Source organism: Macrobrachium nipponense, chromosome 41 (genome assembly GCF_015104395.2).
Source record: "Macrobrachium nipponense isolate FS-2020 chromosome 41, ASM1510439v2, whole genome shotgun sequence".
NCBI lineage: Eukaryota > Metazoa > Arthropoda > Malacostraca > Decapoda > Palaemonidae > Macrobrachium > Macrobrachium nipponense.
In genome coordinates, this window is record NC_061102.1 from 52,222,020 (window position 1) to 52,248,462 (window position 26,443).

The 26,443-nt window shown below is 36.7% G+C and overlaps 1 protein-coding gene across 13 annotated transcripts in view; it reads right to left on the reverse strand.

Moving 5' to 3' along the window:
- Positions 1-26,443, reverse strand: part of LOC135212763 (protein quick-to-court-like) — a 312,189-nt gene that overhangs the window by 45,476 nt on the left and 240,270 nt on the right. Inside the window, exon 1 of one of the 13 annotated variants that reach the window (XM_064246511.1) lies at positions 20,609-20,703. The exons of the other annotated variants lie outside the window; for them this stretch is intronic. Coding sequence (XP_064102581.1) covers positions 20,609-20,696 — 88 coding nt within the window. The 5' untranslated portion in view covers positions 20,697-20,703. Of the gene's footprint in view, positions 1-20,608; positions 20,704-26,443 lie in introns of those variants that run through there. 13 annotated transcript variants of the gene reach the window in all.

The following is a 26,443-nucleotide window of genomic DNA, read 5'->3' on the forward strand; positions in this document are numbered from 1 at the left end:
CAATTGTTATTTAAGGAAACGGACTGACTCCAAGAAATTACAGCGGAATCAAACTCTTGGTATCACTTAAAACATCCTCCCACATTATATATATATATATATATATATATATATATATATATATATATATATATATATATATATATATTATATATATATATATATCACTTTAAATTATTACTAATGACTACGCAAGAACATGTTATTTACAACTGCTGTTTAAGACTGCTTTTCACTGTTTCATTTACCAAAGAGGTTGTCGAGTGACCTGGTACGCGCCGCGTCAAGTTCTGACAAAGGTCAAAAATGCTCTAAGAAGCTTACATTTAAACCAAAAGCAAGCTCTCTCTCTCTCTCTCTCTCTCTCTCTCTCTCTCTCTCTTACAAACACACACACAGACAATCCAACAACACGAACAAAAAGGGTTAAAATGCAACTCTCAGGTGATATATATGAACTGAATTGAATACAGATTTTAGGCCAAAGGTCAACTACTGAGACCAATGAGATCATTCAGCGCTGCAACGGAAATTGACATTAAGAGTTCGAAAAGTGTAACAGGACGAAAACCTCGCAGCTGCACAATGAATCAAGTGCTAGGAGAGGATGGAAAGTAAGATGGAAGAAAGAGAATTATGAAAGGAGATGCAGTAAATGGAACGAAAGGGGTTGCAGCTAGGGGCCGAAGGCACGCTGTAAAGAACATTAAGTAATGCTTCCAGTGCGCCGCATGAGGTGTACTGACGGCACTGTCCCACCCTACGGGGTATAACTGATATAAACATACCTCAAATGAACCTATTTATGGACATTCAAGAGAGTGGAATGAGGGAACCAGGAGAGGGTAATTTTTCTTACAGGTTATTTACAACGCAGGAACACATACCATGGCGAATCTTCAAGACTATGAATAAATCTCATTTATTTCTTATAATGCTTAGTATTACGTCCCAGAGAGGACGATTGGGAAGCCAAAATTGCCTAACGTACAAGCATTTAATGGCTTGCGTGAGAATAGAAGCTTCCAAGTTAAATTCCTGAAGACCACTTTCTGCGATTGAAGATGATTACAAAAGATGGGTTCCACTGGACTGGTTCTTACATGAATCGTGCATGATCACTTATAAGTATCTCACACACAAAATTCTAGTTATAATAATAATGTATCATTAAGAGACAAGGTTAACCACAATACCTACCGATTTTATGTTGTACCAAACGAATTCTGATGTATGTCATTCAAAAATAACGGAATTCAACGGAAATCAACCGTCCATTTCATGTTTAATTTTGGAGCGGTTACGAAAGTTTACTCCTAACAGACTATGGATAATAGAGATTGATGACAACAGTTACCTGCTTAGAATACTTAGATCGGTTGCTACAAAATAGACAAACCTTGCAACCAGCCAGTGGCACATCTTTAAAGTATGAATTACTTCCCAAACTAAAGTAAATAACCAGTCGTTTACGTCGTAGATTTACAAAATTAACAAACATTAACATAAATGTAAATATAAGCGCCTTTAAGACTACTCACTCTCTCTCTCTCTCTCTCTCTATCTCTATCTTTCTCATACTCTTTCTTCTCTCTCTCTCGTCTCTCTCTCTCTCTTTCTTCTCTCTTCTCTCTCGAACAGAGCTTTGCATAATTTCCCTCAAAAGTTGGAGAGGATTCGACCTACTTAACCTGCGTTACGAAAACTACAACGCCTTAACGAGCTGATGAAACATTGCCGACCAACAGACGTGCAAACATACATACAGATTTACAAAGAGCATAATATTCGCATATTTCCCAGTGCATGAATGAATGTTATATATATATATATATATATATATATATATATATATATATATATATATATATATATATACCTTGATTCTCCCACCGTCTTGGGATGAATATCAACAGACAAATACACCCAACAGGCTAATTTCATTGTCGTTTATTAAAATTTCGAAATACCCTGATACGCTATCAGCTTACGTGAATAATAATCTATGTAACTGCTGTTTCTTGCTCAACAATCAATGATGTAATACTAGACTTTCTTACAACCTCAGATTTTAACGATTTACTGACCACAGAAAGTTTTGGTGTAGGAATTCTGATGTGGAATATAAAACCACCAAACGCTGTGAATGGTCAAGATCTGAACCCCTTCAACACTATGTCACGCTTGGTGTAAAACCACATGCCGGCGCAGAGCTAGCTGAATAAATACATCATACCTACCACCTGTGAATACTCTGGCAAACGCCATACGAGTAGTCATCGCTTGTCCATGAAGTCTAGTGTTTCTCCATTAAAAAATATGAAATAGGGACGTCAGTAATATTATCACGCTGTGTGAACTTTACTAAACATGCACAACTGCCAGAAAATCATGACAGTCTAAGGTTGTAGGTCTATCTTAGTTTAACCAGACCACTAAGCTGATTAACAGCTCCTCTAGGACTGGCCCGAAGAATTAGATATTTTATACGTGACTAGGAACCAATTTCTTACGTAGCAACGGGACCTACAGCTTATTGTGGGACGCGAATCACATTATATCAAGAAATAAATTTCTGATCACCAGAAACAAATTCCTCTGATTCCACGTTGGCAGAGCGGGGAGTCGAACTCACGACTACCGAATCAGTGGGCGAGCACGTAGACCACTCGTCCAACGAAGAACTTAAGGTTGTAAGAAGATTATTCACGTAAACTAATAAACGTATCAGAGTATTTGATTGGAATTTTAATACACGACAAATGAAATTAGCCCGTTTTGTATATTTGTCTGTTGATATTCATCACAAGAGCTAGTGGAAGACGTTGTGGCAATCAAGGTATGTGTATATAAAACACTCATTCATTCATGCACTGGGAAATATGCGAATAGTACGCTGTTTGTAAATCTGTATGTATACGTTTGCACGTCTGATGGTCGGCAGTGTTTCATCAACCCGTGAAGACCTTTTTTCTAGAAAATATTCTACTTCAAGTGTTGATCTCCCTTCATAATTACACCAATCAAAGGAAAAATTACGACCTCTGAAAGAATGGAAGGGTCTAAATACTATATTTAAATATTAGTTATTTTTCTGAAACAGAAACTTGCTTCCCGTTAAATAAAATGGACAACAGGTAATTCCAGACTTTTAGATAATTTGTACAGTCAAAAAAAAGAAAGAAAGAAAAAAAAATTAAACGTAGTCACCGAACTATGCAAATGATTTGGATTAATTCGGTTTGAATTTTAGGCTGGTTTTTATTTCATCCAAAAGCGACGAGTCGTGGTGGTTAGAATTACACTCGATGGGCCATCACGTCTCTAATTTCAGGATTACCTTTGATGTACAATAACGTTGCGTATTTCGTTGCTGCTGCTGCTAAAGTAATTGATGGAGGCTGTCACTGCGTATAACATTAACGTTGACAAACATAACCTAGTCTGACATTTACCCGCAATAATGTTTCAAGTCGGAAATCCGAAAGGTATTATTGCACTGCGACCAAATGCCGTCACATACATCACCGGCTAACGAATAACAAATACGAACTGCAAATACAATTACAATGCCTTTCCGAATAATAAATCCACCAGTACAAATTAAACATTACTAGATAACGTACACACATGCTTTTCAAAACAAACACATGCATACCTAAGCGAAGGACAACAAACAAATATGCTTTGTATTTCAGGAAAAAAAATACGCATGAATAAAAGACGAACATCCACACATTTGTGGATGGAAAAACAGAAATGTGTATATATATATATATATATATATATATATAATATATATAATATGTATATATATATATATACATATATATGTATATGTTATAATATATACATATATATATATGTATATAAAATATAATATATATATATATATATATATATATATATATATATATATATATATATATATATATAAACAAAACAAATGAGCAAACGAAAATCAAAGTGAACCGATACAAAATACGCATGAATAAAAGACGAACATCCACACATTTGTGGATTGGAAAACAGAAAGGTGTGTATATATATATATATATATATATAATATATATATAGGATATATATATATATGTATATATTAACATAGAATTTATATATATATATATATATATATATATATATATATATATATATATATATATATATAAAAACAAATGAGCAAAGCGAAAACTCAAGTGAAACCTATACAACTGGATGATATACACTTATTCAGTAGGTGTATACTCTATGCAAAAAATACGAATGTATATTAAAAATTTAATAAAAAAAATACCACGTGACAACTGAAGGACTCCATTATAACCTAAACATACATGACCAATAATAATAATAATAATAATAATAATAATAATAAAATAATAATAATAATAATAATAATAATATGACTGTTTAGACAAGGTATTTACGGTCCTACCTTAGCCCTTACGGAATACTTCCTTGCTCTATCACATTAAAATGACTGGATATTCTTATAGACTGACTCTCTCTCTCTCTCTCTCTGTTTGTCCTATTCCACTTTCAAGATGTTCCTAACCATATCATCAAAGAGTGGATACAAATCAAATGTTCTATGAGCAGAGAGAGAGAGAGAGAGAGAGAGAGAGAGAGAGAGAGAGAGAGAGAGAGAGAGAGCACAGAAAATAGCCACCATCTGCTTCCTATAAATTATCAGGACATGCTTATTGAAATCTATAAAATTGAACACAGCAGTTGCCCATACCGGCAGCAGAAGGTGGCGACATCACTCCCGTCATGAAAACTGTTTGGTGACACGAGTTTAACCTACAATAATTATCAGTCATTTGCGAAAACAGTCTGCTTTACATTTCCAACCATAAATGCAACACGCCGGTTTCCCGTTATATTTCCACGCTACTCGAAACTGGACCACGGCAACATCAATTACGCTGACACAATTAGCGATAAATTTGCTCGTTGTTCCAATTATTCCAATTACAATATTGCAATGCGGTGACACTAAATGGGACCAGGGGGTCCTCGATTTTTCTTTTTCGACTTCTCACCTTCAAGTTCATTGATATCCGCTGCTCATAAATAGTCTCGCAATTTAAAAAGGAGGAGGCTGTAAGCTGGGACATTAGATACTGGAATATAGGCCTTTCATAGATTCCAAACAACCATATCCTATACTGAAATTAAAATCACGAATAAACTTTTTAAACAATTTCGTCGACAGCCTTTGCAGCGTCGAGGCCATTTCATTCTTTCGATACTATATCAATAACAATGAAAGCATTCTTATCTAAGCCGGCATGATTTCATCATACGAGCCATAACCTAATTTCACAAATATAAATGCCGAAATTAATTTGATGGACGGGGCTGACTCCGTGCCATATCGAGCCACGAAAGTTTTTTGTTTATTTGCAAATATGTACTATTATATCAATCAAAAATATCTTACTATAATGGGCGTAATGTCGGTCCGTCCGTCTGTCATTCAATCACGGCCAAAAGGCTGGTCCGATGAGCATCAAACTTGGCAAGGTTATGGTGGGGACCCATAAGACGGTTTATAATGGGGTTCCATCCTACCTCCCCCCCACCACTCTGAAGGGGGTGGAGGTGAGAAGGGATTCCCGGAAACGGAGCTGGTTCTGCCCGTGAAACGAGGCTGGTTATGCCCGTAGACTTAGGTACATCACGAATTTTCATACATAATTTCTGTATACATATGTTTGTTTGTACATATAAATACGAACACTTCAAGACACTAATATGTGCTACAGTTATCATGGAAAATTCAATACTGATTTGTTCAAGTAGAATCGTGATCACATTCCATATTGTCCTCACCAAACTCTATGGTTATCTATTACAATAATCAGTATCTTTCAAGTCCCTCGATAATGCATTCCCACGTAGCCATTAGTTTGAATATTGAATATCTAGACTGAGCTGCATAAAAACATGAAACAAAATGACAATAATTAAAAATGACAGATAGCAACTGCTGATATGGCTGAATGGCAGCGTCTCTTCAGCTTTTCACGTCCTGTAGTTTTTACAAGACTAATGGTCAACTCCTCCTGACGAACTTTCCTTGTATATCAAACGTCAATATCAAGACAATAGCTACTATAGTAGATTCACATCAACCGTGCATTTGATGTCTGGGCCAGTCCCTTACGACGCTCCTGATTGGCTGTTGATAAGCCAATCACAGGGCTGCAAACTCTCAGTCTCTCTCGAGAGAGTTCACATGGGTAGGATGTGTGTTCCACCTTTCCTGAGGTATACGTTTGAAAGACGTATCCCTCAGGAGAGGAGGAACACACACCCTGCCTATGTGAATTCTCGAGAGAGACTGAGAGTTTCCAGCCCTGTGACTGGCTTATCAACAGCCAATCAGGAGCGTCGTACGGGACTGGCCTAGACATCAAATGCACGGTTGATGTGAATCTACTATAGTCACTACCATTCAGGTAACAGCGCGTTATAAGAACTCAAGTTCACGACGAACGCCGTCGGTAATTCCCGGAGTCTCTCCAGATCCATCTGATAGGAATGATGTTCATGCAGGCAAGTCATTTAAACGTATCATGGTTTCAAACAACCACCTGGCCCGAACTGAACATCCCCCCTAACCCCCACCCCCCATCACCTGGCACCTCTCCGCGTCACATTACGTTTTTTGCGTTGTGGCGTAACGGAAAGCGTCATCTTGCAAGCAAGTGCAATCGAAACTAGTAGCACAGCAACGTGATACCATCATCCTTGATGGAGGAGTAACTTGAAACCGTCGTTTACTTTCTTGGAGGATTATTTAAAAGAAAACGTACGTTTTCTTTGAGAACATGGGAAACGGTTTAAAGAGAAAGGGGACACTGTTGAAAGTTTTTAGTATCATCACCGTTATACGAACATATTTATCAACGTATATTGTTTGTTTTTGTTTATTTGTTTGTATGGTGTTTTTACGTTGCATGGAACCAGTGGTTATTAAGCAACGGGACCAACGGCTTTACGTGACTTCCGAGCCACATCGAGAGTGAACTTCTATCATCAGAAACACACATCTCTCACCCCTCAGTAGAATGCCCGAGAATCGAACGCGCGGCCACCTAGGTGGCAGGCCAAGACCATACCTCACGCCACTGAGGCGCTTTTATCAACGTATAAAAGAAGAATTAAGATTTTAAATAATCTTATTCAAATTCAGAATTACATCTTCCTTTGAAAATAAACTCCTCAAAACGTCGTAACTGAAAACGAAAGGAATATAGTTGAATATAGAATTTAGGCCAAAGACCAAGCACTGGGACCTATGAGGTCATTCAGCGCTGAAATGGAAATTGACAGTAAAAGGCTTGAAAGGTGTAACAGGAGGAAAACCTCAAAGCAGTTGCTCTATGAATCAAGTGTTAAGAGAGGGTGGAAAGTAAGATGGAGAAAGAGAATATGAAAGGAAATACAGTAAAAGTAACGAAAGTAGTTGCAGCTAAGGAACTTTAAGTAATGCCTACAGTGTACCGCATGAGGTCTCCACTGACGGCACTATCCTCCTACGGGGTAACTGAAAACGGAAAAGAAAACCGGAAACTCAAATATTTACAGTCAGAATAACAACGTCAACAAAGCGTTGACGCGAGAGCAGAAATTAAAGTGGTTTAAGCGAATTCCATGTATTTCCGTGTACTATTCATCTTAAATAAACATGCACTACACCTCCTTACTTAATTATGGCAGAATTGACGCTCTCAAGAACAACCCCACGCCTCTCTCTCTCTCTCTCTCTCAACCGTTTCGCAACCTGAATTGTTACATACCAGCATGACTTCCATTAAACATATTCCAAGTCTTAGTACTAATAGGATCATATTTTGCATTCTGATCTTCAAAGTCTCGCCTTTTCCTTTTGTAATATTCAACACAGCACAGTTGTGACCGAATCATAGAAAAATCGTCCAGATATTTTCTCGCTTTTGCTCAAACTAGGCAGACTTTTCATCATTTTTTTTGTCTAGTCACGACGTTGAATCGTTCAAACTTCGGAGTTTAGCAGAGGTACAAAATGATTGGTCACACAAAGTTTAGAATGTCGTAACTCGTCTGGCTCTGTTATTTCTCTTGTATAATTTATGCTGTACTTCTCAGTTTGTTTTTCCGTAATGGAAGAGACTTTTTTTTTGTTTTTTTCTTTCTTTTTTTTTACTAGTAGCATCCTGCTTTCCCAAGCCAGGGTTGCGACAGGCTAGACACACACGCACACACACACACACACACACACACATATATATATATATATATATATATATATATATATATATATATATATAGTGTATGTATGATGTTCGTGTGTAAAACAGATGCCCGTGTGTGTGTGTGTGTGTGTGAGAGAGAGAGAGAGAGAGAGAGAGAGAGAGAGAGAGAGAGAGAGAGAGAGAGAGAAACTGTCGGGATCCCATGAAAATGAACCAAACTCCCAAGAGAATATCTTCTCTAAGTCTCAAAGTTCAACACTGGATTATCCAATTTACTGAGTTCGTTTTCCGCACCGTGCGACCGAAGGAAATTGAACGCAACTGGATTAAAGGAGAGAAAAGAATCAATTTTCGTCTCGGGAGCAATTTCACCTCTTCACTAAATCACTTTTATGGAGATATGCTCCCTTTTATTCCGACTATTCGCTTGCGCATGCGCATACACACGTACATATAAGTAATATGCACATAAATTCATATATAATATATATATATATATATATATATTATTAATATATAATATATATATATAATATATATATAGATATAGATATAGATATATATATAAACATAGTCCTCATAGTGATCTTCCAATCGTAGGTAAAATTTGGACGACAATATTCATTATAACGACAAGGCAATAGAAACAAAATTCTTAAAACAAAAAACTCGATTCAATAAAACCATAAGTAAACTCAATAAATACAAGTTAACAAAATCCTCATGAACGTCAAGGTGAGTGGAGCTTTAAGATTACGTCATGTGATCGCTTTCATAATGGATGCGTTTGTAAGCGTTGTCAGGTAAGCTTCGGCGATGTTGGAAATCGTGTGACAATGGAGGAGAGGAGATATTTGTGTGACTACTGAACCGTGTAAGAAAACTAAAGACGATAATGCTAAAAAAATATTACACACACACACACACACACACACACACACACACACACATATATATATATATATATATATATATATATATATATATATATATATATATATATACATATATATATACACACACACGCATATACATGGGTGTGTGTGTGCGTGTGTGTATGTAGAGAGAGAGAGAATACGTTTTGGTGGAATTCCAATGAATTTATTACTTGAGATTTTAAATAAGGTCTTTGGGGCTATCAAGATAAACAGTACCTACTTGTTTAAAAATACGGCACACTTTTTATTCATATTTACAAAAGAGCTTAACGTTGACGTGTACTTCATGAGAGAGAGAGAGAGAGAGAATCATCAAACTAAGAATCGAGATGGAGACATGGAACTTATCAGCATGGGTAGTTATTAATACCATTATTTTAATTATTATAATTATCATTCAGACGATACATCCATGTTGATATGGAGCAAGCCTACAGGGGCCTTTGTCTTAAAACTCATCTTTCCATCTTATTCTTGAAGGCCTTTTATAAATATTAAAAGTTTTTCAGTCCAAAAGATATAGTAAACACCAATCTCACAATCTGCCATCGTAAACAGTAACAAAAATCATAAAAGATATGGGTGAACTACCATTATAAAGGAAAGAAGATATTTAGTTATAGATCTTCTGACTTGGGACAAGGATAGGAGCTGGACTGTGTCCTCCCTTTTTACGAAAAATAGCCTAGGCGCTGCTTCCATCATGCAGAATGAGGATCTCACAGCTTCGAAAGTGCAGGGAAGAGAAACAATCACTATAGGTTTCACCTGGACGTACTCTTACTGTGGAGTCTTGGAGACTATAGGGCAAACATTTATTCTTTTTACAAGAGTATAGTACTGAACTTACAAGAGAATTGCTTTTGACATGACAACATGCTTAAATTAGGTTGCAGTAACTTTAAAGATTAGTTATAGTAACTTTAGATGAAGATTAGTTACAGTAATTTTAAATAAAGGTAAAATTGGAACGTTTTCTCTTAAAAATTACTAAATGCACTTTTTGCAAATATCACAGAAAAACAATATGGGAATATCACAAGTCTGAGGTATATTCTTATTCCACTCCACACGATATTTATCAGTGGTATAACTGATGCAGGTTGAAAGGGTGAAGATTGCAATAAAAATCTTTCCTTACTTGGTGATCAGGGCGCAGTTTTGCATCGGCCATGAAGTAATTAAAAAATGAAGTCACTCAGCGATGCAAGATTTCAACAATGGTTTGAATGAATTAGACATGATGGTCACCCATTCCATATCACCGGAGGAAGGAGATCCTTGGGGGCCATACTCGTCTACAAGCCTAGCTAAGCTGCCAGACCGGAAACAGTACCCAATTCCCAACCCAGAATAGCACAATATGGAAGTTTCATGGTTCGGCGTCAAGCCTCTCGCCTGTATCGTTTCCACATTTGATGGACATAACATTGTGGGAGGATGGGCTCTCCTCAAAGCTTCATACTGGTTTTATAAGGATGTCAGCCTCGCCAACAAGTGCGCGGCGCCTCCAGACGATGAACCAAGCCGATTCCGGCATCCACCCAAAGAAAGGAGCTTAGGATTATGAGCCACGAAGACTTTTACTGACGGTAATTAGATTTGTGAGTTAAACTGAGCAGGTCAGGGAATTAACATCCTGAGAACGTATGGTGGGCACGTGTGCTTGTCATAATCAACAAACAGACAAATATACTGGTGTTGTAAAGGTGAGGTACAAATGGGGAAGAGTGACAGGAATAAAAGTGGAGATAGAAATATGCAAAAGGCAACTGGACGAAAAATAAGGCAAGAAATACATCGAGTATGTTTTGTCTTATCAAATTTCTAGATTTATTTGCTGTAAATGTTTCAAGAGCACTGAATTAAAACTTTCAAAGAATAGTATAAGGACAAATTATCGATTAATAAACTATCATACTAAAATTAACGAAAACAAAGAGACTATAATGTAAAATTATATAAATTATTTCCTTATTCCACATCCTCCTTGGAGAGTATGCAAGAGGTAGAATGCAAAGAAGAAATAAGGACTTACTGGAAACCGCATATTACGAAAAAACAGTAGTAAAAAGAAAAAAATTAAAATTATACAAGAATATTAAAAATGAAAAACTTATAAATATGAAAAAACATTAAAAAATAAAAATAAAAATAATAACATAATAAAATAAATGAAAATTAATAAAAATAGAATAAAAATGAAAAAGAAGTTGCATGTGTGAGCGCAGTTTATGAGAGCATAACCGCCCAGGCTATAAACTTGGAAATAAAACTCCAATATCAAGTGCCAATCAGTTCCGCGGGTTTTAATACTATGATAAGGAGCTGTAACTAACTGGTTCTGTTAGGAGCTGTACCTGGCTGATTCTATCAAGAGCTGTACCAGATTGGTTCTAATAAGAGCCTGTACCTGATTGGTTCTATTAGCTGTACCTGACTGGTTCTAATAAGAGCCTGTACCTGATTGGTTCTATTAGCTGTACCTGACTGGTTCTAATAAGAGCCTGCACCTGATTGGTTCTATTAGCTGTACCTGACTGGTTCTAATAAGAGCCTGCACCTGATTGGTTCTATTAGCTGTACCTGACTGGTTCTAGTATGAGCTGTGCTTAACTGGTTCTATCATGAGCTGTACCTGACTGGTTCTATTATGAGCTGTACCTGACTGGTTCTATTAAGAGCCTGTACCTGATTGGTTCTATTAGCTGTACCTGACTGGTTCTATTATGAGCTGTGCCTGACTGGTTCTATTATGAGCTGTACCTGACTGGTTCTATCAGGAGCTGTGCCTGACTGGTTCTATTATGAGCTGTACCTGACTGGTTCTATTAAGAGCCTGTACCTGATTGGTTCTATTAGCTGTACTTGACTGGTTCTATCAGGAGCTGTACCTGACTGCTTCTATTAGCAGCTGTACCTGACTGGTTCTATTATGAGCTGTGCCTGACTGGTTCTGTTATGAGCTGTACCTGACTGGTTCTATTAAGAGCCTGTACCTGATTGGCTCTATTAGCTGTACCTGACTGGTTCTATCAGGAGCTGTACCTGACTGTTTCTATTAGGAGCTGTACCTGACTGGTTCTATTAGGAGCCTGTACCTGATTGGTTCTATTAGCTGTACCTGACTGGTTCTATTAAAAACATTACCCTGACTGGTTCTATCAGGAACTGTACCTGACTGGTTCTATTAGGAGCTGTAGCTGACTGATTCTATTAAAAGCAGTACCTGACTGGTTCTATCAAGAGCTGTACCTGACTGGTTCTATCAGGAGCTGTACCTGACCAGTTCTATTAGGAGCCATACCCTGACTGGTTCTATTAGGAGCCGTACTTGACTGGTTCTATTAGCTGGGCCTGACTGGTTCTATTAGGAGCCTATGTCTGGTTCTATTAATACCTGTACTTGACTGGTTCTACTAGGAGCTGTACCTGACTATACTCTGTTTTTTTCCATCTATCCACATGCCTGTGGTGCTCGTGCATGGCAACACTGCGTCCCGGGATTTAAATAGTAACGGTTTGTGTAAGTTGTAGGTAAATAAAAGGACATCTGGGTGTACATTTGAAACTGAAAAGTCTTTCAATAGTTTACTGTATGTGAATTACACCGTTAATATTCGAAATAGGATATTGTTATTATTGTTGAATGTAAGCTGCCTCTTCAGGGTGGCGAATGGAACAGCCAGAAGCAGTGACGGGAAAAGTGCTAAAACGCACTTTATAAAAATTATAAGTATATACTAATATACTTACATGTAATGAAGTAACACATAGCTTAGTAGCAGAGTAGGTGTGGTCCAATAAAGTTGACATCTTGCTGTAGTGAACAGCGAGAGAGGCAATTTTTCTGTCACTGCGTCTGGCTGTTCCATTCGCCACCACGAAAAGGCAGCTTACATTCAATAATAATAAAAATATCCTATTTCGAATATTAACGGTGTAATTCGCATACAGTAAATTATTGAAAGACTTTTCAGTTGCAAATGTACACCCAGATGTCCTTTTATTTACCTAAAACTTACACATAGCATTACTATTTAAAGACCGGGACGCAGTGTTACCATGCGCGAACACCAAAAGCATGTGGACAGATGGAAAAAAACAGAGTATAGTTCTATTAAGAGCTGGGCCTGACTGGTTTTATAAGGAGCCTGTACCTGACTGGTTCTATTTGGAGCTGTACCTGACTGGTTCAGTTAGGAGTAGAGGCTTCATATGAGGAACAGAATAAGTTAAAAAAAAAAAAAGGTTTAAGAATACATAGAATGTCTCGTGACATTAAAACAGGGAGTCCTTAATGACCGACCACGAAAACATCAACTGGTTCTGGTCCACATTCGCTCTTTCGCACTGTGTAGCCTTCTCTGTTTTCCTCTCTGACTTCTGGTGTATCCTTTCACCCAATCTGGTTAACGGGCTTTTGTCTATCCCACTTAACCTTATCCTGCTTTATCTTACAATGATGTTTAACTCTAGAGAGGCATAAAGTTTTCCATTACACCAATACTTATATCCCAGTTAATCTGTTCAACCATTCGTACGTCGAGGTCGGAACTAAATTGGGATAGCGTCGTTAAAATTTGATAAAGCACAGACCATTTCATACATATGTTCATTTTTCGAAATAGCTCGTAATATTGCCCAATATTTACATGAGCGAGTTAGAATTCGCTGGGTTCCATTACATCATCGCAATGATATCCTCTGGGTACGGCACTAATAACAAAAATATTTTCTTGTCTGATAAATCAGCCATCAAAATAATGGGCTATTGGCTTAGGGGAGAGAGAGAGAGAGAGAGAGAGAGAGAGAGAGAGAGAGAGAGAGAGAGAGAGAGAGAATGGCTTGGTCTGTTCTTTTTAAAAATAAGGATACGTGCTTAGACTGGAATTAGGATGGCGAAAGAATTCTACACGACTCCAAAGGTCAATGGATATTTAAAGAATGTATATTTTAAAATGTAAGTCGCGTTATATAAATAAGAGTTATTTGGGGCTGTTGGAAGACGTGAGATGTAACACTATCTGTAGACGGTAAAAAAAAAAAAAACTCATTACGTCATACTTCTTGACACTTTGAACCCGTAATTAATTTTTGCAATTTATATCCGTATGATATGGAATTCGTTATGGTTTACTGTATAAAAATAAATTTACCAGTGCTCTACCTTGGTCTTGGGCAGCCCTCAAGTTTCTTAGATGTCTCTAGGAAGAACTTGTATAAATTGACAGGCCACGCCTCTCTCTCTCTCTCTCTCTCTCTCTCTCTCTCTCTCTCTCTCTCTCTCTCTCTGTGAGGAAAATAAACATTAGGCAAAATCAAAGATAACCTCGGTCACTAACGAAGGACGTAAAAAAAAAATGGAAAAGAACACTTAAAAACCAGAGATTTTAACGAACTGGTTTAACTTAAGTCTAAGATGACAAACAGAAAACTGCATTTCATATTTCTAGAGGAATAAATCTTTAGGCGAACGTTAAGCCCTAAAAACGCAATAACTTATGAGATTGGTATCGGCCAAAATTTGTCATAGATCAAATTTGGCATTTCCTCTATGAATTAATACGGTCGCCCTGATAACTCTATCCTGTCTAAGTACAAAATTGAATACCCGATACAAATTGGCGTGAGAACGGAAAACTTGGCGGTTAGTTAGAGAGAGAGAGAGAGAGAGAGAGAGAGAGAGAGAGAGAGAGAGAGAGAGAGAGTCCTCCCAGCATTGAGTGAATCACTATCGTGATAAAACTCATGTTATCTATTGACATCATGAACACTGTATTAACCCAAGTGCTACTTGAGTTATTCAACAGAATATAACATTTCGTAAAGCGAACAAGGCTAAGTTATCAATAAGTTAAAAACAATAAACATATTATTGTTTTATTTTTTATTTTTTTTATTTATTTATTTATTATTTTTTACGATCGAGGTTGTCTCCTGTACAAAGCAGCTCTCGAATGACTTAAAACTCGAAGTAATACCTTTATTTAGTCAGATATCGAAAAACTCTTTCGTAATGGTCACAGCCTTTCTCATGACTAAACAAACAAAAACATCTCCGAAAGAATAAAGGCTGAATGACTCATATAGAAAAAAATAATTAAAGAACAAACAATGGTGTTGCCTATTATTATCACAAGACAAAACGTCTTCGCAAGCATCAAACTCTCGGGTATACCTGCTGACTCCAAAGACCTTGGCACGGAAGGGTTCTTCTGACATGTGGGGCATTGCACGAGGGCACGTCCACTGGCGCCACGGTTGCAAGACGTGCCACACGTTTATTTCCTCCTTTCTTTCGTACCATGTACCCATTACTGGCAAAGGGTTCCACGCCAACGCCGCCTTTAAAGTTGAATATTGACATTTATCCATATCAACATGAGTTGAGTTGATTTGAAAATAGAATTTAGGACAAAGGCCAAGCACTGGGACCTATGAGGTCATTCAGCGCTGAACTGGATATTGACGGTAAAAGGTTTGAAAGGTGTAACAGGAGGAAAACCGCAAAGCAGTTGCACTATGAATCAATTGTTAGAAGAGGGTGGAAAACAAGATGAAGAGAATATGAAAGGGGGTGCAGTATATGGAACGAAAGTGGTTGGAGCTAGGTGACGAAGGCACGCTGCAAAGAACCTTAAGTAATGTCTACAGTGCACCGCATGTGGTCCAGTGACGGCAGTACCCCTCTTCGGGGCATGCAGCACATCTTAAACCAAGGACGTGTCTAATAGCATTTCTAATCCTGGTACAGATCACTTGCTTTCTCGTCAGTTTCTCGAGAGAAAGATGTTTCCTTCGCATTTTCACTTGAGCTGATGAGAATCTACCAAAGTATTTCGGCGTCGTAGTGCCGACCGTACGATTACATTTGTACCTTGAGAAAGAGTGTGATATATATATATATATATATATATATATATATATATATATATATATATGTGTGTGTGTGTGTGTGTGTGTGTGTGAATCTTTATCATATCACCGTGATTCATATACAATACATCGAGCTACAAATGTCCTTTCATATTTCTCTTCGCTCTACCTCGGAATTAATATATTTTCATATATGTTAACCGAAGGGGAAATTTTTTTAGTCGATAATATTTAGTCGATAATATAATATATATATATATTATATATATACCTATATATATATATATATATATACACATCGAGCTACAAATGCCTTTTATATCAATTCGCTCTAACTTGAAATTAATATGTTTTCATGTATGTTAACCGAAGGGGAATAGTTTAGTTGATAATAATTTCGTCTCTCGCGGGTTCGAACTAAGTCCTGATTCCTCTTCAGCCCATTGGGCGGTGGTTCGAACCCACGAGAGGACGAAAATATTATCGACTAAAAAAATTCCCCTTCGGTTAACATATATGAAAATATATTAATTCCGAGGTAGAGCGAAGAGAATATGAAAGGACATTTGTAGCTCGATGTATGTATATGAATCACGGTGATATGATAAAGATTCACACACACACACACACACACACACACACACATATATATATATATATATATATATATATATATATATATGTAGTATATCTATACATACGTACATAGTAATACATACACACACATTTGAGAAAAATGTGTGTATGTATTTTTTTCTGTAACTTCCCAGTGATTAAAAGAATAATCCGAAATGTGTGTATATACATACATACACACACACACACACACACACACACATATATATATATATATATATATATATATTATTATATATATATATATGTGTGTGTGTGTGTGTGTGTGTGTGTGTGTGTGTATGTATGTATATACACACATTTCGGATATTCTTTTAATCACTGGGAAGTTACAGAAAAAAATACATACACACACATTTTTCTCAAATGTGTGTGTATGTATTACTATGTACGTATGTATAGATATATACTCACCCACATGCACACATTTATACATGTATACATGTGCTTGAAACGCATATTATGAATGTTTCTACTTTTCGTCTGCAGTTCTAAAGTGAAAACCGTACAACGATTCTGTCCGTAACTTGCCGGTGATTAAATGCGTGAAATGCTAACTGAAATTACACCTTGTCACGTGGCCAATAACCTTGTAATTAAATCCATTAATGAACGAGCCAGAATCCATTAAAATGACAATAACGCGTAATATTACTTGGACAGTATTCCCCCATTTTCATTTAGTTTATTCTTAGAATTTATTATAATTTCCCGCATTCAATTTTTGCACTGTGCAACAAACCTTAAACAGAGGTACCATGATCACATTCTTTTTCTTTGGGTTGCTTGACAGGTGAAATCTTGCATACAGTACTAAGCTGCTACAAGAAATTAAGATCTCTTGTAAATTCAAAGGTTGAAAATCATATTTTTAAAAGAGAATGTAACCTATTTTCAGTTTTAAGCTCATTCTTCTCATTTTACATTTCTCAGATTTCAGTTCTTCTCGGCCTTAACATTACAAATCATGGGTCAGTGACTCCTAAGAAAATACAGTAAATAAATAACAATTTTCAGTTTTCGTTTAAAACAAGCTAATTACGCTGTATCTCAATTTTAGATTTAAACGCGTCTATTTCAGTCTGAAAACTGTGTTTCAGTTTAAAATACAATATACAGCTCATTATTGTCTTGATATATCATTTATCTTTAAAGGAACACTCTCATGATTAGCCATAAATATTTCCATTCATATGGATGAAGTTACCTTACGAACCAACAAGACTGAAGTGAATAAACTTCGACCACCTTCAACAAGAATCCTTGGCACGAATCAGAGGTCATTGTCAAGAGTATGTCAAGGTGCCAAGTAACTACAAAGGCTGTTGTAAGTCACTTCGCACCACATTAAGTGAATAACTGCTCTCGCATGAGAAGTGGCTTACTTCACTGAACACATGACCTGATTACAGAAAAAACCCTAGCTTATCGCTAGCAGATTTTCGTCTCTTTCCAGATGCACTTCTGAATTTTTCATTTTTTAGCTCTGTAATGATACACCATAATATTTTTTAGCTCTGTAATGATATATCATAATATATTTTAGCTCTGTAATGATACACCATATTATCTTTTAGCTCAGTAATGATACACCATAATATTTTTTAGCTCTGTAATGATCCAATATTTTTTTTAGCTGTACAATGATACAACATATTTTTTAGCTCTGTAATGATACACCATAATATTTTTTAGCTCTGTAATGATACACCATAATATTTTTTTAGCTCTGTAATGATACAGCATAATATTTTTTAGCTCTGTAATGAGACACCAAATAATTTTTGTTAGCTCTACAATGATACAATCTGCTTTCATGTCACTGGTTCATTTCACAAACACACAAATTTAGCTTATGTCTTGACTTACCTAAGAAACTCCAGCATCTTATTTTATGAGTTTGTTTGGTTCCTGGGTTTCAATTTTACAAGCTCTCTTAACCTCTCGGTCTTGTTTTAGAAAGTTGTTACTTTTATTATATAAGTTCTCTTGGATCTTGCTTTTATTTCATGATTTTACCTTTATAAGTCCTTTCTGATGCCTGTCTTTTTTTTTTTTTAAATAAATTTAACACGTTTAAATGGCTGACTTTAATTTTGAAATATTATTGTTTCAAATTACCTCCAACTCCAACTGACAAGATTCAGAAGATTTTCGTCGGATTCACTGGCTATAAAACAACACAAATTTTTCGAAAACAAAATAGTTTTCATTCTGGATGAAGAAACACTCTCCAAAGCCGCAGAACATGAGATTGACATTTCATTTAAATCACTCGATGAAATCAGTGTCGTCCACAGCAATCGAGATTCTTATCGAACAGCCAGGTGCCGCGACATTCATGGGGCTAAAATAAATGTTGGCCGAAAAACAGGTGTGCCTCGTTTCGAATATCTGACCTCTGACCTCTTGGCAGCATTTTTTGATTTCCGAGCAATTACCCGATGAAATTAACTTCGTCCCAAAGCTTCTTATAGCAATCTCATGACCAGTGATACTTTATTTGATTTATTTTCTTAAAAAATAAAGAAGAATTTATTTCTTTTAGTAGCAAACAAGGAGAGCATTCGTGCGTGGGGTGAGGTGATCTCCTCACCTGACAAGTTCCATCCTTGAAATGAGATGCTATGAAAGAACCAACAGTTGGAAAGTCACTGTTTCGAGAGGTTTCATATCTTATAACTTTATCGTAACAATTAGCCGCATTCATGAATTTCATGGCTAGAGTCCCATCCACTTGTTTAAAGTTGGGCAGTGGCTTATGTAGTCTTTAATAGAAAGATTCTTATGTTGAAAAGGTATCTCTATAATCCTTTTCGGATTTTGGATAATGGTTAAGAATTCTCTAAAAATCTTGTGATTCAATGAGAAATATCCAGTAAACATCTTCTCACTCGACCCGCTAATCGATTTGAACTAAGATGTGAAGTAGTTTTTTTTTTTTTTAATGCTGTCTCTCTTAGAGAAGAGAGGCAGAAAAAATTTGGGAAAAAATAAAAGCTAGTTCACGTCTTCAGTTCAAATCGATTAGCGGTTAGAGTGAGAAGACGTTTTCTGGAAACGTCTCATTAAATCACAAGATTTTTTTTTCGAGAATGCTTAACCAATGTCCAAAATACGAAAAGGCTTATTCATATTATTTTCCTCTTAAATCCGATGCTTCCTACTTTCCAATATTCCTTGTAGTGTCTCGTTATATCAATACTGAGCATTCACTATAAATATTTTCCCAACATTAGACGCTTTCGTTTAGAGAGAAGCCACAGCTCAACTCTGAGCAAATGGATGGGACTGTAGCCATGAAATCCATGAGCTGCGACTAATTGTTGCAATAAAGTGATGTGAAGTTACGAAACCTCTCGAAAGAGGGACTTTGTCAGCTGCTGGTTCTTTCACATCGTCTAATTTTAAGGATGAACTTGTCAGGTGAAGAAGAGACCGCCCACCGCATGAATCCTCTGCTTGCCAACGCGAATGCAAACAGGTGGAGAACTGGCGGAATTCATACTATAATCCGACTTTATTCGAGCGCAAATATCGTCAACTCGTCGTAACTGAAACGGCACGATATCTGTTTATAAAAACAACGGAGCTGTTGAGATCAAACGTTTATGTGGAGAAGACGGAAATCATGGGACTTTAATTGACGTTCGAAGCAGCTGAAGTTGGCAACAAAACTAAAGTGTTTCAAAATGCAGCCAGTGCTTGTCACTTCAATATGGCTTAACCGCGCCACCAGCAATATGCTGATAGCGCTTGAACGATCAACATGACCCTCCAAGAATCTGATATGCACAGCGTGGACATACTCTAACACCACAAGACATTTGCTACGAGTCTAATAAAACCAGAAACGACTCCACCCAAAGTAATATAGTGTCATGGGGGTCGCTTCAGCCTTGCACTTACCGAGTGCATTATTGCAGATGGGGTTGAAGCTGGGGAATGTGGGCGCTGACGTAGACAACAAATGTGTTATAGACACTAACCCCATCATGGTGGAGGCTGAATGCATACTGAGAAAGATAGGGCCTTTTCCGACCGTCAGATGGTATCAATATACCCCCTCCGCGTTCCCCCTTCCCCAAAATGGCATGCAACCTATGGCCCCCATACCCCCTGTCATTCCTTACTTCGCTGACACTGACAGATCGGTTTGCCACCTTTGCATTAACACATGAAGATGACTTTCATTCATGGGTTTCCTTTGGTTCATTATCCTGCTGTGGTTGCCAGCCTCTGATTCTCCGCTTCGAGGATCTTCAACGGGTGGTTTGGACCCTTTGACTCTTCGCCGCCGCTGAGTTATTTGTGTATTTATTACGTAGTATCAGGTTTTGACGCTTGTTGTAATCTTATCTTCTCTCTCTCTCTCTCTCTCTCTCTCTCTCTCTCTCTCTCTCTCTCTGAGATCCCGTGATGGCGTGAGGTCATTTCTCTCTCTCGGGCTATGTCAATTCCTGAGTTACCACCTCTCTCTCTCTCTCTCTCTCTCTCTCTCTCTCTCTCTCTCTCTCTCTCATTAGTGATCTCACACCACACTTCCCTCACGAATACACAACTATAAAATTCACTTCGTACCAAATATGACTCTGGGAGTCAGACCAACCATAATTAATCTTCAAGAATTCATTCCGTTACTACATCTCTCAGAGGTAAACAAACAAGAGATCCAGATTTTATCAGTCGCAAGAAAATGTAATGCAACGGTTCATGGGAAAATGTCGCTTCATAAGAAGACGAGTAAGAAGTGCGTAGGATAGGAGAGAGAGAGAGAGGGGGGGGGGGGGGGGGGGTTAGATATCGCCCCAAATGAAGGAGCAGAGATGTAACATTATAGGAAAACGGAAGTGGGATAAAATTAGATAACGTAACTAAAATTTACAATTTGACGATTGATGGTAGCAGCATGAACACTGATAAATCAATGAATAAACATGTAAACACAGTCTTTAAGATAACCGCACGAGGGAAACGCGTGTACAAATTACAGAAAAGGTGAAATCTTAAAGAAATAAAAAGGTCCCAGTTCATGATTTACTGTAAAATGATCACTATCACGAACAGGATGTCAAGAAGTCGACCTCGAATTAAAATCCAGTTTATCATCCATCCATTCGCTTCTAAATAAGATTAGTTCTATGTAAAGCGTCAACAAAACCTTGACAATAACTTCTCCTCCTACCTACAGACGAGTGCCTCCGCATTTACATGTATCTGTCGCGGGCACTTCATGTAGGTGGAGAATGCGGTCCACATAGAGCGAAGGCCGCACGATGAGGTGATGGAAGCTGAAGCTGATGAAGCCTTGCGGAACAAAAGCTTTCGAAAACTGACGCCTGAGTCATCTTAACCCGGGAGACCTCTTCGAGATAAAAGCACTTCTCTCGGCTTGGAGAAAATTCAGCAGCTTTGGAAGCAAACCGCCGGAGGTGTCGATATACGCTGATGGTTTTACGTTTATTCCTGGCCGACTATAGGTTGCCAGGGAGAGCGCATACGAGCGTGATGTCAAAATTCGCACATTTATTGCAAATGCAAGTTTTCTTTCTCACTCGAAGTGAGACGAGTGAGAGCGAGGGTCTGTTCGGGATTCAGTATCAAAGTATATTTTACAGCTTCTCAACAGAACCAGAGCAGAAGAATCTCATCTCTATGGAACATATTGAGTGAAAAATAGCAGGAAAAAGAAAATATAAACACAGAGGAATAAGGACTCATAAACTGACAGACTTCAGCTTTTGGATACAACGACTAAACTGGCAATTTCGATAATATGATCACGTCAAGTTGATGAGTATCTCCAATCTGAATTAAATACTGAACGATAAAAAATAATATTCTAATCCCTGGAGTTAAATGTTTTGTACCTATCAACTGGCCCGAAGAGTCTTATCTGCCACCTTCTAAAATACAGTGTCCATAAAGTCTCAGTACCATTCTGAGCAATATATAGGTGCAATGGTACTGGGACTTTATGGACACCCTGTATATATAGGGCTTGTGCCTTGTATGATAAGGTCGCCCTATGAGGTAATGTTAGACTAGCGATAATCTATACGCTAAGTCGGTTGGTATTGCACTTCCATCTTCAATGGAGTGTCTGGGGTTTGTAGATCACTTACGAAGTCGGTATTATCTTTACGACGATGTGTTAAACTCATGGTTCGGTGAGGTTCTTGTAGAAAACACAAGGTATAAAAATAGTATATTCTTCTGAAGTTTACATGATGAAGATCAGGTATGATCGCACAAGTCTTCTATGACGATAGCTTGATCGCTTCTGCCAATGATGATGGCTAATCCTATTCTCTACATGATAAAGCTTAGGTAAAGAGGTACATGTCTTCTAATGACGATAGCTAACTCTGTTCTGCCCGTCTACCATCTCTGTTACAAGTTATGAAGGAACAGACAGTAGTTCGAACATATGAACATACTATCAGATGACATAGTTTCATACGAACACACAATCAAATGAGACACGCTACAGATCACGTAGACCGTTTGAATAATAGGTCGGGGTAGTTGTCTCAAGCAGGGAGCTTGGACTATGTTTATAAACAATTGAATGACTACAGGTGACGGCATGTTATCTTAGCTTACATACTTATTGTATACGTCATCTTTAGCGTCTCTAGTCTTATCACATTCCTGCAAGCAATCTGGTTGACCTCTTTAGTTTTAGACTTTTATATATATGACTAACATTCCATATTTTTATTATGTAAACACTTACATCAGCTCGGTCAGCTACCAAAACCAACCACTGAATATTACTCAAACTTGACTTGCATTTGACTTATAGGAGTGTGATACAGACACTATGTGAATATATATATATAAATAAATAAAAATTCATGGTGTACATGATTGATTCAAGTAATAAAATATAAAACAATGATATTGGTAAATAATAGTGATCACATGATAATATAAGATACAGTTTTTCCTTCATCTCTTTAAGATACTTATGCTACAGAAAATACTAATGTACTCTGATAATTGCATAGAATGAAGATTAACATGATAAAAATTCATATTTAACTGATATAAAATTTCATATATGAATTGATAACATTATTAATGTTATGCTGATTGATTCGTTGATTTTTATGCTAAATGTTATATATCTGATTCATTAATTCATATACTAACTCATAAATACCTGCAGATATTGGTAAGATAAAAGGTACAAATTGATTATAGGCTACCTGATTTGTTTATACATATGTATATGGATTCATATAATTATGATTAATATATGTGCACTTTAAATAGATTCCTATTGCGTACACGCAAAGATATATTTAGATTCTGTTATTTATGATCATTTATATATAGATTCCTAGTGCGTACACGCAAAAAATATATTTCGATTCTGTTATTTATGATCATTTATATATAGATCCTAGTGCGTACACGCAAAAATATATTTCGATTCTGTTATTTATGATCAATTATATATAGGATACATGATACTTTATATATATAGGATACATGACCGAGGTTATACTACTTCACTTTTAACTAGCTTTCGAACAACTTTTCGTCCATTACACAGTTCCAGACAACCACTATAGCCAATTGAAACGGCCTTTTTTCAATGGTTAAAACAAGGGGAAAATTTGCCTGGGCGGGTCCAACGTTCTATTTTTGCGCTCATACTTATTCTCTGCATCCTAAGCTACACGATTACGTTCGCGATGAATAGATCATCCCAGCACGAGTCCTTCGCCAGCAAAGTAGAGTTGAATATCCTTCGGGTCGTAATTGTCGGAAGTATGTCCCTTTTTGTAGTCGAATTCCGACAGCCGCTGGAGCGTTCCGCATTAAAACGAGATTAACGACGAGATACGGTGTCGGTCGAAGAAGTCCATGAAATTCCTTTCACATTGTAGGCGGTTGTTACTCGACTGTAGTCGTCCGCTGCGACGAACGATTTTTTGAAGTTGCGATGTGAAACTCTCGTACTGCAGGATACTGTAAACCAGGTTCCATTAATCAGCCTGCAAGTGAAATTATACTTGTCACAAGGGACAAAGTAAATTCAGACAACATCCAAATACAGGGGAGGGGAGAGAGCCATTTAGACCAGACTTAACCCACATGAATTCGCTGATATTTCGGAATTCAAAAGAGTCCGCTGTACAAACTTTTTTATCCATGGCATTAACAATGAGGTGAACCTATCCAGGTCTATGATGGCTTGTAAAAATATCCATAATTATAAAAAATAAATAGATATCAATACGAATCTCAAAGAAAAATTCGATATTACTGGTAGTAAGTTACTAGACAAAGAAGTGGAAAATGAGCTATTTGTAAGATTGCAGGCAGCATAAGAGTCAAAAGAGAAATATTATCATGATTCTATGTGCCCTAACAAAAGTTTCATATTCAATTTTCTCGTGCGCATCCTCTGAGGTTAATTTTTTTTAAAAACTTTATTAATAGGTAGGAGATGCAACGAAAAAAAACCCACTATGTAACTAATTTCTAAATAAACTTTGGGTTTTCCAAGAAAATGTGACATTTTCCCATGAATGTGATTTACTGAATGTAATAGGCTAATGTTGCAAGTAAATATTTCTTATCCACAACTTGATAATTCTAAATGTCCGTTTACCCATGTCATAAGCTGAATTATTGACTCTAATTGTCTATGAGGTTTCGAGAAAAAAAAAATTAATTCATTTTGTTGTTATAGAAATTCTATTGCTTATATTGTTCATTAATTTTAAAATGATTACAAGTCCTTAACTAATTGCATTACACACGGATAAGAATATGTTATGTGGCCTGTCATGTGACCTATGAACCACATGTGAAGTTCATGAACTAAGCATTCCTTTCTCCAGTCAATCTGCTTTTGCAAGCAGAGACGACACACAGATGAAGCCTGTGTAAGCAGATTATTGAGGTTAAAAGGAACAAATGCTGATACGGCAATGATGACGTCGTCACTTGGCAGGAGATTGCTCTCAGCCAGCTAAGAGTTACGTTTACTTGCTGTAAGAGATACGACTTTAGTATTTTCAAATGATATTTTAGTGTTTTAATTCTCCACCCGCATGAGAAGAATGTCTGAAAAAAAAACAAACAGTACCAAAATTGAACAATATATTAGTTCATGTTGGCATTATGTTAAATAAATATTCCTTTTATTCAAACTATATGAAAAAGGTTTCCATACAAATTCTATATATATTATTAGCCCTGTATAAGATTCATATAGGATTCCATAGATAACATTTTCACTTCTAGAATTCCTGACTTTAAAATCTCTTTTATTTTATTTTATTTATTTTATTTATTTAATTTTTTTTTTGTTTTTTTTTTCCATTGACTACGAATATAAATCACCGGGACAGACAATATGTCAGTATGTTTTGGATATGTATTTGAACTTTTAGCTTATTTGTCATTACTAAAGCGTTAAGTTAGAGTTCAAATCTTTACGCTATATATTTGGGATATTTAATGGTTACGTTTTGCTTATTTATTTTATCGTGATTCCTTTTTTTTATTATAATTTGTAACCCTTCCGACTTCTTACGGAGTGTATTATATTGACTCCACTTGTATCCATATTTATTTTATTTTTTTATATTTATATTTATTTATTTATATATTTTTTTTTATATATATTTGATAAATTAATGGTTGGCTTGAATATGTGGAAAAGTGTTCTAGCGACGTACCGTATAAGGCTACTTGCGGCATCAATTCTATAGATACAAG